Below are 18263 nucleotides of genomic sequence, written 5' to 3' on the forward strand. Positions count from 1 at the left end.
AACTTCCGGGAAGGCGCGGGCCGAGCGCGGAAGACTGAGCGAGCCGGAGGCCGCGGCGGCGCGCGTCTGTGACGTTCGCCGACGCGCGTCTGTGACGTCTCCAGTCCGGGCGCGCGTCTGTGACGTCACCCGCCCGGGCGCGGAGCCCTTGCGGTGGGACGTCGCGCCAGGTGACGTCAGGGGGAGGAGCGGGGAGCGGGCGCGTCGCAGGTCGGCTTCCCACGCACGCCGTGGTTTGCGCGAAGGTGGACGGGCGCGCCGGTTGCGAGTCGCTCCTTCCCGAGTCGCCGCCGCGGCCTCGGGCGTCTCAGCTCTCCGCGTTCTCCTGGGATGCCGGGCGTGTCCACCCGGGGCCTCTCCCAGGAAGAGAGGAGGCAGCTGGCTGTGAACGTCACCCGGGTGCTGGCGCTCTACCGCTCCATCCTGGACGCCTACATCATCGTAAGGCCCGGGGTCTGCGGCGGGGCGGGGCGGGGCGGGGCAGGGTCGGCCGGGAGCCCACCGCGGAGAGCCTGGAGACCCAGCCCTTGATGCTTCTGTCACCGGAACAGCTTCAGACTAGGGTCGTTCCTTCTCTTCTAACACTCCTTTGCTTTCCTGTCCTTCCCCCAAAGCTGGTTAAATAGAATGTTTGGTCTTTGGGGACTGCAGAGATGGCTTAGCGCTTCACTGCAGAACCAAAGGACTCAGGTTCGATTCCCCAGCTCCCACGTAAGGCAGATGCACAGGTGTCTGGAGTTCGTTTGCAGTGGCTGGAGGCCCTGGCGCTCCCATATTCATCCTCTCTCTCTCTCTCTTTCAAATAAATAAAAATAATTTCTTTTAAAAAAAAGTATGGTCTTTTGAGCCGTGTGCAATTGTGTTGAGCTATTCTAGCCATATACCGGGTGTTCCAACAGCAGGGATGTTCGGGCTTTGAATAAATTACTGGTTTTGTGCTATAAATTTATCTTCTTGTAGTATAGTGGACTGCTGAGCTTTGGAATCTTGTCTCCTCATTCGCTCCCATCCCAATTTCCTTGACCACAAATGGATCCCTATCTGGAGGATCACTGTGAAGAATGAATGAGATAAACTGTCAGTAACACCACCAGAAGCCATCCCGATTCGGATCTTTTATTCGGTCTGCCCACAGGTGCTCTTGACTCTACCTTCAGAACACATGCCACATATCCTCTGTCTGTCTTTATCTCTGTTGCCACCACCATCTCTCTCCGGAACACCTTCTTACTGCTTTCTCTGTATTTACTTCTGCTGTTCCACATGAGTGCAGTGTCAGCCTGGGCTATATTGCAAGTTTCAGGTTAGCCTGGGCAACATGAGACTCTGTCTCTTTAAAAAAAAAAATAGGGGGCTGAAGAGGTGGCTTAGCCGTTAAGGGCTTGTCTGTGAAGCCTGAGGACCCCGGTTCAAGGCTTCATTCCCCAGGACCCACGTTAGCCAGACGCACAGGGGGCACATGCGTCTGGAGTTCGTTTTCAGTGGCTGGAAGCCCTGTCGTGCCCATTCTCTCTACCTATCTGCCTTTCTCTCTCTCTCTGTCGCTCTCAAATAAATAAAATAAAAATAAGCAAAAAATTAATTAAAAAAAAAGTAAAAGGGGGGATAGCCACGCATGGTGGCGCACACCTTTAGTCCAAGCACTTAGGAGGCAGAGGCAGGTGGATTGCTGAGAGTTCAAGGCCAGCCTGAGACTACCTTGTGAATTCAAGGCCAAGCTGGGGTAGAGCAAGACCCTACCTCGAAAAACAAAAATAAATAAATAATAAAAATAAGAAGGGGCTGGAGAGATGACTTAGCAGTTAAGGCACTTGCCCACAAAGGTTAAGGACCCAGGTTCTGCTCCCCAAAACCCACATAAGCCAGATGTACAAGGTGATGCCTGTGTGTGAGATGACGCATGTGCACAAGGTGGCACACTTGTTTGGATTTTGTTTGCAATGGCTAAGGCCCAGTGCCAATTCTCTCTCTCTCTCATAAATATAAATGAATAGGGCTGGAGGAAAAAATATAAGGGCTGGAGAGATGGCTGAGCTCAGCTGTTAAGGCTATTGTCTGGAAAGCCTAATACCCAAGTTCTGTTCCCCAGTACCCATGTCAAGCCAGATGCACCAAGTGGTGCATGTGCCTGGGGTTGGTTTGCAGCAGCTAGAGACCCTAGTGTGCCCATTCTCTTTTCCCCCCCTTTCTCTCCTCACAAATCAATCTTTTTCTAAAAAAAAAAAAAAAAAAAAGGCCAGGTGAGCCAGGCATGGTGGCACATCCCTTTAATCTCAGCACTTTGGAGGCAGAGGGCCATGAGTTCAAGGCCACCCTGAGACTGCATAGTGAATTCCGGGGCAGCCTGAGCTAGAGTGAGGCCATACCTTGAGAAAACGAAAAGTTGAAAAGAAAGAAAGAGAAAGAAAGAAAGGCCAGGTGTAGTGATGCATGCTTTTAATCCTAGCATTTGGATTGCCCATAAGCTCCAGGCCAGTCTGGACTACAGTGTGAGACCCTAAAGGGCTGGATATGGGGGGATGTAACTGTGGTAAAAATCATTCCTTATGAGGTCTTGGGTTCAATACCAAACGTTGAAAAGCAACAACAGAAAAGAGAGTACCTGTATCATAGAGTTTTTTATTAAGTGCATTAAGACATGTCAAATGCTATAGTGGTATCTGTAGAAAATATGAATGTTTGCTAGTGCTTGTATTTTCTTTTCCCCTTTTCCTTTTTTTTGTTTATTTTTATTTATTTATTTGAGAGTGACAGATAGACAGACAAAGAGGAGGACAGATAGAGAATGGGCATGCCAGGGCCTCCAGCCACTGCAAACTCCAGATGCATGTGCCACCTTGTGCATCGAGCGTTGACCCGGGGTCCTTATGCAGGCAAGCGCTTAACCGCTAAGCCATCTCACCAGACCCTCCTTTTTCCATTTTTTAAAACAGGGCCTCACTCTAGCGCAGGTTGACTTGGAACTCAGTAAGCAGGCCAGTCTGGCCTTGAACTCAAGGTGATTCTCAGTCGTCTATCTCCTGCACCACCACCACCAAGTACTAGGATTAAAGGTGTGCAGTACCACGCCTGGCACTAGGTTGCATTTTCTTTTCTTTTTGTTTTTTGAGGTAGGGTCTTGCTGTAGCCCAGGCTGACCAGAATTGGTCTCAGGCTGGCCTCAAACTCTCACAGCAGTCCTCCTACCTCAGCCTCCTGAGTGCTGGGATTAAAGGTATGTGCCACCATGCCTGGCCTTTTTTTTTTTTTAATGAGAGAGAAAGAGAATTGGTGAGCCGGGCCTCTGGCCACTGCACTTGTGCTCTAGACTCATGTGTGACTTTGTGCACTTGAGTCTCTGTGCGTCTGGCTTATGTGGGACCTGGAGAGGTGAACATGGGTCGTAGGCTTTGCAGACAAGCACCTTAAACACTAAGCCATCTCTCCAGCCTCCCCTCTTTTTTTTTTTTTTTTTTTTAAGTAGGGTCTCAATCTGGCCCAGGCTGACCTAGAATTCACTATGTTATCTCAGGGTGGCCTTGAACTCTCTGTAATCCTTCTACCTCTGCCTCTCAAGTGCTAGGATTATAGGTGTGCACCACTACACCTGGACCTTTCTTTTCTTTTCCTTTTTTTTAAAAAAAAATATATTTTATTTATTTATTTGAGAGAGAACAAGTGTGCCAGGGCCTCTGGACACATGCACCACCTTGTGCTCATGTGCAACCTTATACATGCATCACTTTGTGGGATCTTGGGAATTAAACGTTGCTTCTTAGGCTTCATAGGCAAATGTCTTAAATGTAAGCCATCTCTCCAGCCCAGTTGCTGAAATATTTTTGTTATTTTAAAAATTATTTATTTATTTATTTGAGAGTGAGAATAGGCGCTCCAGAGCCTCCAGCCACTGTAAACGAACTCCAGAAGCATGCTCCCCCTTGTGCATCTGGCTCACATGGGTCCTGGAGAGTCAAACTGGGATCCTTTGGCTTTGCAGGCAAATGCCTTACCCACTAAGCCATCTCGCCAGCCCCTATTTTTGTATATTTTATTATGTTTGTAGTGCTGGAGATGGAACACAGATGTCATGCATGCTAAGTAAGTACTCTGCCAGTGAGCTACATCTGACCAGAAACTTTTTTTTAAGCAAGGCTCCTGTCTCTCTGGTTCATTATCACATTCCTTGAGCTTAGGCTAAAGCTTAGTGTGTGACTAAACCTCAGCTCTGGAAATTATGATGAACAAATGCATGAGCAAAAATGCACGAGTGCAGCCGGGCATGGTAGCACATGCCTTTAATCCCTGCACTCAGGAGGCAGAGGTGGGGATAGCTGTGAGTTCGAGGCCACCCTGAGACTACATAGTGAATTCAGTCAGCCTGGGCTAGAGCGAGATCCTACCTCCAAAAACCAAAAACAAACAAACAGAAATACACGAGTCAGCTGGGCATAGCGATGCATGCTTTTAATCCCAGTGCTTGGAAGCAGAAATAAAAGGATGGCCATGAGTCTGAAGCCACCCTGAGACTACATAGTGAATTCCAGGTCAGCCTGGGCTACAGTAAGATCCTACCTCAAGAAACCAAAATAAAATAAAATATACCAGTGGAATCTGGGAATGGTGACTCACATCTATAATCCTAACAGTCAGCTGAGATAGTCAAGACTAGTCTGGGCCCAGAGTGAGTTCCAGGTCAGCCTGAGCTAGAGTGAGAGCCTATCTCAAAAACCAAAAGAGAGCCGGACATGGTGGCACACGCCTTTAATCCCAGCACTGGGGAGGCAGAGGTAGGAGGATCGCCGTGAGTTTGAGGCCACCCTGAGACAACAGAGTGAATTCCAGGTCAGCCTGGGCTAGAGTGAGACCCTACCTCAGGGGGGGAAAAAAAAAGGTTTGGAGAGATGGCTTAGTGGTTACTGTGCAGCCTAAGGACCCAGGTTGGGTTCCTCAGTACCCACTTAAGCCAGATGCATAAGGTGGCACATGTGTCTGGAGTTTATTTGCAGTGGTTGGAGACCCTGGCATGCCTATTCTCTCTCTACCTCACAATCAGTCTCTCTCTCTCTCTCTCTCTCTCTCTAATAAATAAAATAAAAGCGAGTGTGGTAATGCACACCTTTAATTGCAGCACTTGAGAGGTAGACGTAGGGTTGCAGTGAGTTCAAAAGTACCCTGAGACTACATAGTAAATTTCAGCTCAGCTTGAACTAGAGTGAAACCCTACCTCAAAAAAAAAAAAAAAAAAAAAAAACCTTAAAAAATAATAACATGAAAGTGAGCTGAGGAACTAGCTCAGTTGTGCTTGCTTTGGAAGCCTCAGGACCTGCATTTGATCCCCAGAATCCATATACAAATTGCAGGCATGGTGGCTGGAGTCTAATCCCAGTAAGTTAGGAGGCAACGACAGGAGGATGCCTGGAGCTTACCTGGCAGAGAGTCAAGGCTAACTGGTGAGCTTTCAGACCAAAGAGACCCTCAAAGAGAGGTTGAGGGAGCACCTGAGGAACCGCCTGAGACTCACCAGTCACCACATGCACGCACTCACGTGTGTGTGCATTTGCACACGCAACTACACAAGTACCTGGCGCATACAGTAACAGATTACTAAACGGTGATGTGCTAAGTACCGTGTGCCAGTCACTGTGACAGCGCTAGGGATCGAGACGTGAAGAAAAGTGTTCCTTGTAGAGAGTTGAGTTGAAAGGACAGACACAGATAAACAGGGAAATGAGAGGTGTGTCCGGCATGTAGTCAGTGCCACCTGGGTTCTGGGGCAGGCTCAAGAGGTAACAGGTGAGCCGGAGGTGGTCTTGTGGGACAGCAGTACTGGAAAGAGCCAGGCAGTGGATGGAGCTAGGAAGCAGGACTGACGCTAACTGGTGGTTCTCTCTTCCCACAGGAATTTTTTACAGACAGTCTGTGGGGCATTCTTCCCTGTTCATGGCAAGAAGCATTGGATGGACTGAGCCCCCCACAGCTGGCCACCCTGCTGCTGGGGATGCCCAGGGAAGGGGAGGTGGTCAGGTATGAAATAGTGGGGCCTTTGTGCTGGGGAACTCAGGTGTTCAGCTTTGCATCCAGCCTGTGCTTAGTCGCCCAAGGTCTTCTGGGCCCCAGGGTGTAGCTGGCACACTCAGGATGTGCTTGGACTACTCACTGGCAGCCTGGGCTGGACTATCTCAGGTACAGGTCAGTTTGGCCACTTACTCTGCTGGCCCTGAAGTCCACAGCATATGCCCTCGCCTTTACCCGGACACCTGGCTTTCAGACGCCGTCAGAGTTCCTGGAGAACCCCAGCCAGAGCTCCCGACTGACGGCTCCTTTTCGTAAACATGTCAAGCCTAAGAAGCAGCATGAGATCCGGAGGCTGGGAGAGGTAAGGAGACTGGAGGCCAGATGGCCAAGTCTGGGAGTTACAGAGATGTGTGGCCCTTAGCTCACATGCCAGATCAGAAGTCCTACAGATATGTCCAACCTTCTGACATTGCAACATGACATTGTTCCCTACACGGTTCACACTTGATTGAGAACCCAGCAATTGAGTTAAAAATAAAGTGTAGGGCCAGGCATGGTGGCGCATGCCTTTAATCCCAGCACTCGGGAGGCAGAGGTAGGAGGATTGCCATGAGTTCAAGGCCACTCTGAGATGACAGAGTTAATTCCAGGTCAGCCTGGACCAGAGTGAGACCCTACCTCGAAAAAAAAATAAATAAATAAAAATAAAGTGTAGGGATGGACATAAGGCTTAGCTGTTAAGGTGCTTGTTGGCAAAGCCAAAGGACCCAGGTTTGATTCCCCAAGACCTGCCAGATGCACAAGGTGGCACAAGTGTCTGGAATTTGTTTGCAGTGGCTAGAAGCCCTGGCGTACCCATTCTCCCCCTCCCTTGCATATAACTAAATAAAAATATTTAAAATAAAAAAATATAAAGTAAGCCAGGTATGGTGGCACATATTTTTAATCCCAGCACTCGGGAGACAGAGGTAGGAGGACTGCTGTGAGTTCAAGGCCACCCTGAGACTACTACATAGTGAATTCCAGGTCAGCCTGGGCTTGAGTGAGACTCTACCTTGAAAAATCAATAGTAATAGTAACATTTAGTTTTGTGTTGAGCCACATGGATAGCTATCCTGGGCCGCAGGTTGGATGCACCTGCAAGAAGTTCCTTCCCCGGCAGACATTCTGTTCCTGTGCTGGGTGGGCTTCTCAGCCTCTGCCTGGGTTGCTTGGTGGCTTTGTGTGCGGCACTGTCTTTTCCAGTTCTCAGTCCACAGCCAGCATGGCTTCAGGGCCCTGTTCTTTTTTTTTTTTTTTTTTTTTTAATTTATTTATTTATTTATTTGAGAGCGACAGACACAGAGAGAAAGACAGATAGAGGGGGAGAGAGAGAGAATGGGTGCGCCAGGGCTTCCAGCCTCTGCAAACAAACTCCAGACGCGTGCACCCCCTTGTGCATCTGGCTAACGTGGGACCTGGGGAACCGAGCCTTGAACCGGGGTCCTTAGGCTTCACAGGCAAGCGCTTAACCGCTAAGCCATCTCTCCAGCCCTAGGGCCCTGTTCTTGAGTCACTGACTTGAGATTGGCCTGGGCCAAGCGTTCCCCTGCACCTCCACTCTGGCTGCCACTCTTGGTGCCCTCTGTGTTTTCCTGGCATCTGGGCTTCTCCACCTTCTCTACACTGACCTGCTCTCTCCTCTCTCCTCCTACAGTTGGTTAAGAAGCTGAGTGACCTCACTGGCTGCACCCAGGTTGTGGATGTAGGCTCAGGCCAGGTGAGACTCCTGACATACTGTCTTCTTTGAGCCGTGAGGATCGAACTATTGGGGGCTTACTTGGGCCTCAGGCTTGGGGAGGCAGGTGTTGAGAAGTGGTAGAACTGGCCAGAGTAGAAATGAACCCTTTGGTGGTGCCTAGGAGGACCCGGGTGTCCAGGCCACTGGCAAGATGACGGAGGATAGGTCTCTGAACAGCGCTGTCTCTTCCCTCGTGACTCCAGGGCCATCTCTCCCGCTTCATGTCTCTGGGGCTGGGACTGATGGTGAAGAGCCTGGAAGGGGATCCAAGACTGGTGGAGAGAGCACAGCGCCTGGACCAGGAGCTCCTGCAAGCTCTGGACAAAATGGAAAAGAGGCACCCGAGGGTAAGCCATCCTGCCTGCACCCTAGAACTGGCCACCAAGCCTGACTGCCCACATCTAAGCTTGTCAGCTTGAGTCAGTGCCTATTTCCACTATGTTGTGCCCAAGGGTCCCCTTCCTCAAGAATCCCTGCACCTCAAAGGCACTTGCTGTTTTAAAGTGCTTTCCACACCAGTGTGTTTTCAATAGACTATGATGTGGCCATATTAGCCATGCGGGGGATGAAACCCAGGGCCTTGCATGTGCCAGGCAGGCACTCTGCACTGAAGTATATCCTTAGCCCTCAGTCAGGTATTAGACCTTTTACCAATACAAAATCTGGGAAAGCTGGGAATGTAGCTCTGTTGTGGGGCCAACCATCCCAACACTACCAAAAGAAAAGGGAAAACAGAGCCTGGCATCATACCTCAGGCCTGTAACCCCAATATTTGGGAGGCAGAGAGAAAGGACTACCACAGGTTTTGAGGCCAGCCTAGTATACACAGTAAGGCTCTACTCCCCCGCCCCACCACCACCACAAGGAAAAAAAAAAAAAAAAACCCACAGGAGAATGATGGAAGAGACCAGAAGACTGACAGTGTCCAGCCAGCTCTCCTTGCCCAGCTTCTTTGCTGTGTAATTGAGGATAGATCCCTTCATGGTCCAGGACAGCACAGAATGCCAATTTGCCTTTCCCTTCTCCACAGGAGGCCCGGATGGGCCCTCGCCATCCCCCACACCATGTGGCTCAGTGGGTGGACCCCACAGCCCTGTGTGAGGAGCTGCTGCTTCCCCTGGAGCAACCGGGACAGGCTGGCACCCGCCTGCTGCTCACAGGCCTCCACGCTTGTGGGGATCTGAGTGTTGCCCTGCTCCGGCACTTCTGCTGCTGCCCTGAGGTGGTGGCCGTGGCCTCGGTGGGCTGCTGCTACATGAAGCTCAGTGACCCCGGGAGCTACCCACTGAGTCAGTGGGTGGCTAGTCTGCCTGGCCATGAACTGCCCTACAGGCTCCGAGAGGGGGCGTGCCATGCCCTAGAGGACTATGCTGAGCGGCTGCAGAAAGCAGGACCTGCCTTGCAAAGCCACTGCTTCCGTGCAGCGCTGGAGACGGTCATCCGACATGCCTGCCCTGAGCTCCGCAGGCCCGGTGTGCAGGGGATCCCCAGAGCCCATGAGCTCCAGATCCAAGAGTAAGGTTCGGCGGAGGCTTCCTGCCCACCTCCACTTGTTAGCACATCCCAAGAAATTCTCTGTGCCCAAAGGAGTGGCATTGAGTTCTCACTGACCAGGGCAACTTCTGCAGTTTCTCTAGAAGTTGTCTGGGGCTGGGCATGTAGCTCAGTTGGAAGAGTGCTTACCTTGTATACATGAAGTCCTGAGTTCAATCCCCAGCACTGCCTAAAGAGGATGTGGGGACTGTGCCCATATAATCCTAGCACTCAGGAGGTAGAGGCAAGATAAGTACTTTGAGGCCAGCCTGGGCTATTGAACAGATAGTTCAGAGCCCAAGAATTATTTAAAAGCAAGTATTAAACTGGGCATGGTGGCACATGCCTTTTAGTCCCAGCACTCTGGAGGCTGACATAGAAGGATCAATAGTAGGATCACTGAGTTTGAGGTCAGCCTGAGCTGTAGAGTGAGTTCCAGGTCAGCCTAGGCTGGAGTGAGACCCAGTCTTGAAAACAAAAACAGAAAATATTAAAGTGGGTGTGGTGACATGTCTGTAATTTTAGCACTTGGGCTGTGGGGTTAGGGCAACAGGATCACTTCCACTTTGAGGCCAGCCTGTGCTCCATAGCAACAGACCTGCTCACACAGTACAAAGCGGAACAAAGACAAAAGAATTAGGCCAGGCTGTTGTCTATACCTGTAGTCACAGCTACTTGGGGAGCTGAAACAGGAGGCTCACTTGTACCCAGGAGTGTTAAAAAGAAATAGAGCTAGCTGGGCGTGGTGGCACATGTCTTTAATCCCAGTACTTGGGAGGGAGAGGTAAGATTGCTGTGAGTCTGAGGCCACACTTAAGACTACATAGTGAATTCCAGGTCAGCCTGGGCTAGATAGAGCAAGACCCTACCTTGAATTCCCCCCCCCCCAAAAAAAAAGGTAGTTTTAAGTGCATAAGAGGGCAGCAGAGTTGGAATCAAACTGCAGGCAGGCAGGCAGTTTAACTGGGAGGGGAGGTTCCTGATGCTAAGCGGAATGCTGGCTGGCCGATTCCGCAGGTACGTGCAGCAGGGGCTACGGCGAGTGGGGCTGGACCCCCAGCTGCCGCTGAACGTGCCTGCACTGCGGGCTCACCAGGCCCAGGGGGACCGCGTGGTGGCCTTCTTCAGCCTGGCTCTCCTGCTGGCCCCGCTGGTGGAGACGCTGATTCTGTTGGACCGGCTACTGTATCTCCAGGAACAAGGTAAGGGCAGCTCTAGGGCTTGTCCAGCCTTGTCTGCTGCGTGTGGTCAGTCACCTGGTAGAGCAGGAACTGGGTAACATGCCGATTCCTACCACCTGCAGCGCCTCCCTGAGGGGGGATTTAAACACCCTGGGCACTGGGCACCTGGGGCACAAGGACTGTTTGAAGCCAGTGCCCAGGCAGCCCGTGTCCTAGAGAAAAGGGTGTCCTTGGTACCTCTGTGGCCTCTCCCACGGGAAGGGGCCTGCTACAGGTGGGGCAGGAGGAGGCTGGAGTTTGGCTCGCTTTCCTTCTGACAACCCTTCCTTCCTCTCAGGCTTCTATGCTGAGCTCCTGCCCATCTTCAGCCCTCAACTCTCTCCCAGAAATCTGGTTCTGGTGGCCACTAAGACACCTCTGGGTCAGGCCTTCTCTGTTTTGGAAACTGAAGACAGCTGACAGGAAGGGCGCACCTCATCCCACCTGAGCCCGCACGTGCCAGCCTGGCCAGGTGTGTTTCTTCATCCACCAACACCCTGGCTTCCTGCAAACTTCAGATTCATCCCCCCTTCCCTCCCTCGTGTTGTGTTTTATTAAAACCTGGAACAAGACTTGACCTCTGTCTCTGTCAGTCAGATAAGGACAGGTAGCACCTCATCCTTGCTGAGCCACCCAGGGCTGTAAGAGCACGAGGAAAGATGCGCCTTGGCTAGGTTCCCAGAAGCAGTGCACAGGGAAGTAGGTGGAGTATGGCATGGACAGGACTCAGAACTCTTTATTGGTGTCTGAAAAACCGAGAACTCAACCCTCAAGGCTGCACGTCAGGCTCAGTACCAGTAGACTTTTCTGTGTCTCCGGGTCTCCTGAATCCCCATTGCCTCCATCACCTCTTCCTCCAGTGTCTTCAGCCGGGGCACATACGTTCTCTCTAGAGCATCTTCCACTGATGTGTCCTTGGGGCCATCTGTTGAGCCAGTGGAAAGGAGATGAGAGGGTTTAGCAACGTGTCTTTCCTTCTTGCCCAAGGCTCCACTTCCAACCCTGCCAACTTAACATCTCTTCCCCTCTCCACCCTCTCCTGCTGCCCAGTCTCACCAGTCCATGTTTCAGGGACAATGCCGTCACTTCTGGGAAACTCAGGCTTGGGGATGATTCTTCCTGATCTCATAGAAACGCGAACCCTTTCTCCTGCCTCAGTAAATCTCCACTCGATGTCAGTGGGTTTCCTAGTAGATGAATAGTGTGAGTCTGGACTTGGTCCCCAGGTTCCAAGTCCCCCTACAACTCAGAAGTGAGGGCAGTGATTGAAAACACCATGGGAGCTGGGTGTGGTGACACACGCCTTTCATCCCAGCACTCGGGAGGCAGGGGTAGGAGGATTGCCATGAGTTCGAGGCCACCCTGAGATTACATAGTAAATTCCAGGTCAACCTGGACTAGAGTGAAACCCTATCTCGAAAAACTGAAAAAACACTATGAGTGAGCTGGAGAGAGGGGTCAGTGGATAAAAAAGTGCTTGCTTACAAAACCTGCCAGCCCAGGTGCAATTCCCAAACTCCCCACGTAAACCAGACACACAGAGTACTACAAGCATCTGCATTTGTTTAGTGATAAGAGGTCCACACACACAGATAAGTTTAAAAAAAGTTTCTCAACCTCTGCAAAGGTTTCTTTCATTTGTCTTTGTTTTCTGTGGTACGGTCTCTAGAATTTGCTGACCTAGAATTCACTATGTAGTCTCAGGCAATGCTCCTACCTCAGCTTCCCAAGTGCTGGGATAAGAGGAGGTTGTGCCACCATGCCCAGCCTTTTCTTTCTTTTTAAAAAAGAATATTTTATATTTATTTATTTATTTGAGAGAGGGAAAGAGGCAGAGAGAGAAAGAGAATGGGCATGCCAGGGCTTCCAGCCACTGCAAACGAATCCAGACACATGCTCCCTCTTGTGCATCTGGCTTATGTGGGTCCTGGGGAATCGAACCGAGGTCCTTTGGCTTTGCAGGCAAATGCCTTAAACTGCTAAGCTATCTATCCAGCCCCTTATTTTCTTTCTTTCGCGGTGTCATGTCCAGGAGATGGATACTTCCAACAAGAGCATCCAACCCACCATTTCCACTGAATAAGTGGCCAATTCTGTTGTGGGCTCAGGGTGAGAAGCCCCTGAGCAGAGCCTCATGTACTTACCTGTCCACAGGGTCCACTAGCTTGACCTGGTTATGGAGCAAGGGGGCTTCGCTAGGGATCATGGTCCCACGGTGATACTTGGTCTTTCCCACGTACCGGTAATGCTGTCCAACAGAGGGGGATTACTACAGGGCTGGGGAGATGGCTCAGTGGGTAAAAGCATTTACTATGCAAACATGACTTGAGTTCACCCCCCAACACCCAAGAAAAAGCTGGGACTGGCCACTCATGCTTGTAACCCCAGTGTTGAGGGGGTGGAGACCAGTAAAGTTGCTGGGGTTCCCTGGTCAGCAAGTCTGAAGACTGGTGAGTCCCAGCTTCAGTGAGAGAATCTGCCTCAAGGAAGTAAGGCAGAAGAGTGGCAGGCCCTGACATGTGCGTCTGGCCTCCACGAACGCAGGGAGAGCACACATTTGTACACATACGCCTACACTATGTGCACATACACGCCACATTTTTTTTAGAAAGGGAGAGAGCATATTAGAAAACAAGGGAGTGCTGGAGAGATGGCTTAGCAGTCAAGATACATGCCTGCGAACCCTAAGGACCCAGGTTTGATTCTCTAGGTCCCACATAAGCCAGATGCACATGTGTCTGGAGTTCGTTTGCAGTGGCTACAGGCCCTCCCTGGTGTGCCCAGTCTCCATCTCTCTCTCTCTCCCCCTGTGTCTCTAACAAATAAAAGGAAATCTTTTTAAAAAAAAAAGAAAGAAAGAAAGGGCAGGAGATGGCTTAATGGTTAAGGCACTTGCCTGCAAAGCCCAAGGACCCAGGTTCAACTCCCCAGTATAAAGTGGCACATGCGTCTGGAGTTTGTTTGCAGTGGTTAGAGGCCATTCTCTTATCAGCCTCTTTATATATATATATTTTTGAGACATATATATTATCTCAAATAAATGAATTTTTTAAAAAAGAGGGCTGCAGAAAGCCAAGCGCCACATGTTCTCTCTCATATGTGGATCCTAGCTACAGATGACTGGGCTTCTGCGTGAGAATGAAAATGCTTAGTAGCAGAGGCCAGTAAGTTAAAAAGGAGACATGAAGGGAAGAGAAAGGTAGGGAGGAGGGTACTTAATAGGTTGATATTATATATATGTGAGTACAATGATTGTGATGGGGAGGTAATATGATGGAGAATGGAATTTCAAAGGAGAAAGTGTGGGGGGGGAGGGAATTAACATGGGATTTTTTTTATATAATCATGGAAAATGCTAATAAAAATTTTTTTTAAAAAAGGGCTGGAGAGTTGGTTTAGCAGGTAAGGTGCATATCTGCAAAATCTAAGGACCCAGGTTCAATTCTCCAGGTCCCATGTAAGCCAGATGTACATGATGGCACAAGCATCTGGGGTTCGTTTGCAGTGGCTAGAGGCCCTGGCGCGCCCATTCTCTCTCTCAGCTTCTGTCTCTAATAAATAAATAACTAAATAAAAATAAATCTTTAACCTGGCATGGTGGTGCACACCTTCAATCCCAGCACTTGAGAGGCAGAGGTAGAGGTAGAAGGATTTCCATGAGTTCAAGGCCACCCTGAGACTACATAGTGAGTGCCAGATCAGCCTGAGCTAGAGTGAGAGTGAGACCCTACCTCGAAAAAAAAGAAAGAGCAAGGGGACAAGGAGTTTGCCCACCACTGCTAAGCACATTGAGCCCAAACTGAACAGCAGAAGGATCTGCTGTACAACTAGCCCCCTCAGCCCGTCTCCTGCCACCCCATGCTGCTCTTGATGACAGCTGAGGACAAGCTTCCGGAAGGTCTCCATCCCTCTCCACTTACCGTGTTCAGCCCTTCCAGGACAACCCAGTTTCGCTCTCGGATAACTTGAACAACTCTGCCCTGCTTCCCAGAGTCCTTGCCTTCCAGGATTTCCACCTGAACAAAGATAGGAGTGAGCTGAGGGAGCCAAGATCCCTGATCCTGAGCCCCTCTCTCGCTGTCCTGAGGCTCTCACCATGTCCCCACAGAAGAGGTGCCAGTCTTCATCAGAGATGGGCTCCACCAACACTGGGCGCCGCCTGCTCCACGGAGGGTTCTTCCTCTTGTCTGCCAGGGAACCTGGGCGGCTCATCCCATAGCGGTAGTGGGGAGACAGTGTGGCTTTTGATGCGAAGGCCAGCAGGGCGGAGAGACGCATGACTAGAGGCTGCGAGAAACTCCCTCACCAGCGACAGGCTCAAACTTCTCTGAGCTTTGGGGTGGAAAAACAAAGGACAAATGTGTGAGGGGATGAGCAGCATTAAAGCACTGACTCTTGGGGCTGAAGAAATGGCTTAGTGGTTAAGCTCCTTGCAAAGGACCCAGGTTCAATTCCCCAGTCCCCACATAAGCCACTTGCACTAGGGGATGCAGGCCCTGGAGTGCCTATTCTCTTTCTCAAATGAGAAATAAAATACTTAAAGCACTGACTCTCATTCAGTGCACTTCATCTTATTGTCTCCTCTTACAAGATACTATCTTCACTCTACATGATGTCTGGTCACAAAATTACTATGTGGGAAAAAAGAAAAGAAAAAGAAAAATTTATTGATGGGGTTGGGTAGATGGTGCAGCAGTTAAAGGGCTTGCTTACATTCAGTTCTCAAACCACCCACTCAAAGCAGACACAAAAGATGTCACAAGGGCTGGAGAGATGGCTTAGTGGTTAAGCGCTTGCCTGTGAAGCCTAAGGACCCAGGTTTGAGACCCGGTTCCCCAGGTCCCAAGTTAGCCAGATGCACAAGGGGGAGCACGCGTCTGGAGTTCGTTTGCAGAGGCTGGAAGCCCTGGCGCGCCATTCTCTCTCTCTCCCTCTGTCTTTCTCTCTGTGCCTGTCGCTCTCAAATAAATAAATAAAAATTAAAAAAAAAAAAGATGTCACAAGTGTCTGGTGTTTATTTGTAGTAGCAGACTCTGGCATGTCCATATATACACACGTGCACATACATGTGCACACACACGCAAATAAAAAAAAATACATTGAGGGGCTGCCGAGATGGCTCAGTGGTTAAAGGTGCTTGTTTACATCAAGCCTGAAAGCCCAGATTTGATTCTCCAGTACACACACGCACAGCCAGATGCACAAAGTGATGCATGCTTTGGAGTTACATCTGTAGAGGTAGGAGGACCTGGAATGCCTATTCTCTTTTTCTGGGTATGGTGTCACACGCCTTCAATCCCAGCACTCAGGAGGACTGCTATGAGTTTGAGGCCAGCCTGGGACTCGACTGAATTCCAGGTCAGTAAGTACCTAAGGGGCCCTACAACTACCAGCCACTCCTAGTTCACATCACATAGTTCTTTTTTGTTTGTTTGTTGTTTGGTTTTTCGAGGTACAGTCTCACTCTAGCTCAGGCTGACCTGGAATTCACTATGTATTCTCGGGGTGGCCTCGAACTCACGGCGAACCTCCTACCTCTAGGCCTCCCGAGTGCATGGATCAGAGGCGTCACACAGTTTCACAGCAGCAACACTGTCCTCAGGCACACGCTACCGGTGAGAGCGCCTCACGGGACTCCTAAATCCCAAGCATTCGTGGTCCGCTCCCCAGACCTCTGAACTGCAAAGAGGCCCGGGGGCAGCGACGGAGCCCCAGCCAGGGTGAGAAGTCCCTGCCCCACCGGCCCCCGACCTCCCGGGGCTGGCCTGGCTCACCCTCGCCGAGCGGTCGGCCTCCAGCCTGCCGGCGCGCGGGCCTCGACCCGGACGTCGCTGCCCATCAGACTTCTGGGACATGTAGTCTAATCGCAGAGAGGAAGCTCGAGAACGAAGTTAGCCTCTGAGCATGCTGGGAGTTGTAGTCCATCGCTACCAAATAAATAAATAAATAGAAGCAGGCTGAGTAGGAAATCCAGTGTGAGGAGCATGTCGGGAACTGAAGGTAAAGGACAGGCGGCCTCACGCGGCACGTAGCTGCTGGGAAGTGTAGTTCCAAGAGACCATGGCTCCATTTTCTAGGTTGTTGTGACCTACTGATCAGAGCCAACGGCCTCCCTGCCCAGGCGAGCCTACGGCCAGTTATAACCCTTGCCTGTCTCAGCTGATGGCCCAGGGTAGAGTCGTTAAGGTGCTTGCCTGCAAAGCCAAAGGACCCAGGTTTGATTCCCCAGGACCCACGTTAAGGAGGCACATGGTCTGGAGTTCGTTTGCAGTCCCTGGAAGCCCTGGCATGCCCATTCTGTCTCCCTCTCTTGTCTCTGTCAAACAAGTGAAAACAGAGAACGGGGGCGTGGTGGTGCACGCCTTTCATCCCAGCACTCAGGAGGCAGAGGTAGGAGGACTGCCGTAAGTTCGAGGCCACCCTGAGACTACATAGTGAATTCTAGGTCAGCCTGGGCTAGAGTGAGACCTATCTTGAAAATAAATAAATGGCCGGGCGTGGTGGCGCATGCCTTTAATCCCAACACTCGGGAGGCAGAGGTAGGATTGCCATGAGTTCAAGGCCACCCTGAGATGACAGAGTTAATTCCAGGTCAGCCTGGACCAGAGTGAGACCCTACCTCGAAAAACCAAAAAAAAAAAAAAAAGAAAGAAAAAGAAAAAGAAAAAGAAAATAAATAAATGAACATCCCCCCCCACCAAAAAAGGGAAAACCTGGGTGTGATGTCCCCAGCACTCTGGAGGCAGAGGTAGGAAGATCGCTGAATTACAGAGTGAATACAAGGTCAGCCTGGGGAAAAAAAACAAAAAAAACACCAAAAAATCCCCACAGCCCTCCTGCTATTCTAATAATGATAGATAAATTAATAAGAAAATATCATGTCTCAAAGATGATCTAATTAATCCAGTAACTTGAGGAGTGCTGAGCAAAACCCTCCCACCCCACCCCTGGTTCCCACTAGAGTGTCAAACTCCTGTAGAGCATGATATTCAGGTCAAGTGTGTGCTGAGTCTGGTGGTCACCGGGAGGGCCTGGAGACAGCTACCCCTCCAGCCGGCTCATTGTGCAACCTCAGGAACCTGATGAGTGGGGAAAGTAATGGGCAGACTAGAATAGCTGGGAGGAATCCTGATCTTGGTTCTACGAAAGCATTTTTGGAGGCTTAGGGATTAGATGTGCACTGTAGTCCTCCTCCTCCATCACCCAGATCCTATGACCTCACCTGCCAGCCAGATGGACTTGGAACCAGAGTTCTCCATCTTAACTGGCTTTTCTTTCTTCTTTTTTTTTTTTCCCCCCCAAGGTAGGTTCTTGCTCTAGCTCAGGCTGACCTGGAATTCACTATGTATTCTCAGGGTAGCCTCGAACTGTCAGCAATCCTCCTACCTCTGCCTCCCAAGTGCTGGGATTAAAGGCGTGCACCACGACACCTGGCTTAACTGCCTTTTCAAAGTTACCTTCCTTGCAAGTACTCTACCGAAATACATCCCCAGCCTTACACATCCCATTTAATGCAAGTTTGCTTGTTTTTAATGGGGACACCAGGGCCTCCAGCCACTGCAAGCGAACTCCAGATGCGTGTGCACCGGCTAACGTGGGATCTGGGGAATCGAACTTGAGTCCTTTGGCTTTGTAGGCAAACGCCTTAACCGCCAAGTCATCCCTCCAGCCCAATGCAAGTTTTTGTTGGGAAGGGGATCTTACATTGAGGACACAGGTAACAACTAGGAACTACA

General features: G+C 50.4%; 2 protein-coding genes across 3 annotated transcripts; one reads left to right on the forward strand and one right to left on the reverse strand.

Moving 5' to 3' along the window:
- Positions 1–219: 219 nt before the first annotated feature.
- Mettl25b (methyltransferase like 25B) lies at positions 220–11104 on the forward strand. Its single transcript, XM_004667288.2, has 8 exons — positions 220–441; positions 5879–6003; positions 6163–6355; positions 7691–7753; positions 7978–8121; positions 8805–9289; positions 10325–10509; positions 10826–11104. Exons 1-8 carry the CDS (start codon positions 331–333, stop codon positions 10945–10947), a joined length of 1428 nt encoding a protein of 475 aa, XP_004667345.2. The 5' UTR covers positions 220–330; the 3' UTR covers positions 10948–11104.
- A 141-nt stretch (positions 11105–11245) lies between these two features.
- On the reverse strand, positions 11246–16442 carry Mrpl24 (mitochondrial ribosomal protein L24). Of its 2 annotated transcripts, none has more exons than XM_045138058.1 (6): positions 16302–16442; positions 14623–14859; positions 14448–14543; positions 12672–12775; positions 11584–11714; positions 11246–11452 (listed from the first exon to the last, which is right to left on the reverse strand). In XM_045138058.1, exons 2-6 carry the CDS (start codon positions 14803–14805, stop codon positions 11316–11318), a joined length of 651 nt encoding a protein of 216 aa, XP_044993993.1. In that variant the 5' UTR covers positions 14806–14859; positions 16302–16442; the 3' UTR covers positions 11246–11315. The 2 variants fall into 2 exon arrangements, with proteins under 2 accessions (XP_044993993.1, XP_044993994.1); XM_045138059.1 differs by lacking the exon at positions 16302–16442 and adding an exon at positions 16063–16288.
- Positions 16443–18263: the final 1821 nt, after the last annotated feature.

The sequence above is a fragment of the Jaculus jaculus genome, chromosome 19 (assembly GCF_020740685.1).
Source record: "Jaculus jaculus isolate mJacJac1 chromosome 19, mJacJac1.mat.Y.cur, whole genome shotgun sequence".
In the NCBI taxonomy this organism is placed as follows: domain Eukaryota; kingdom Metazoa; phylum Chordata; class Mammalia; order Rodentia; family Dipodidae; genus Jaculus; species Jaculus jaculus.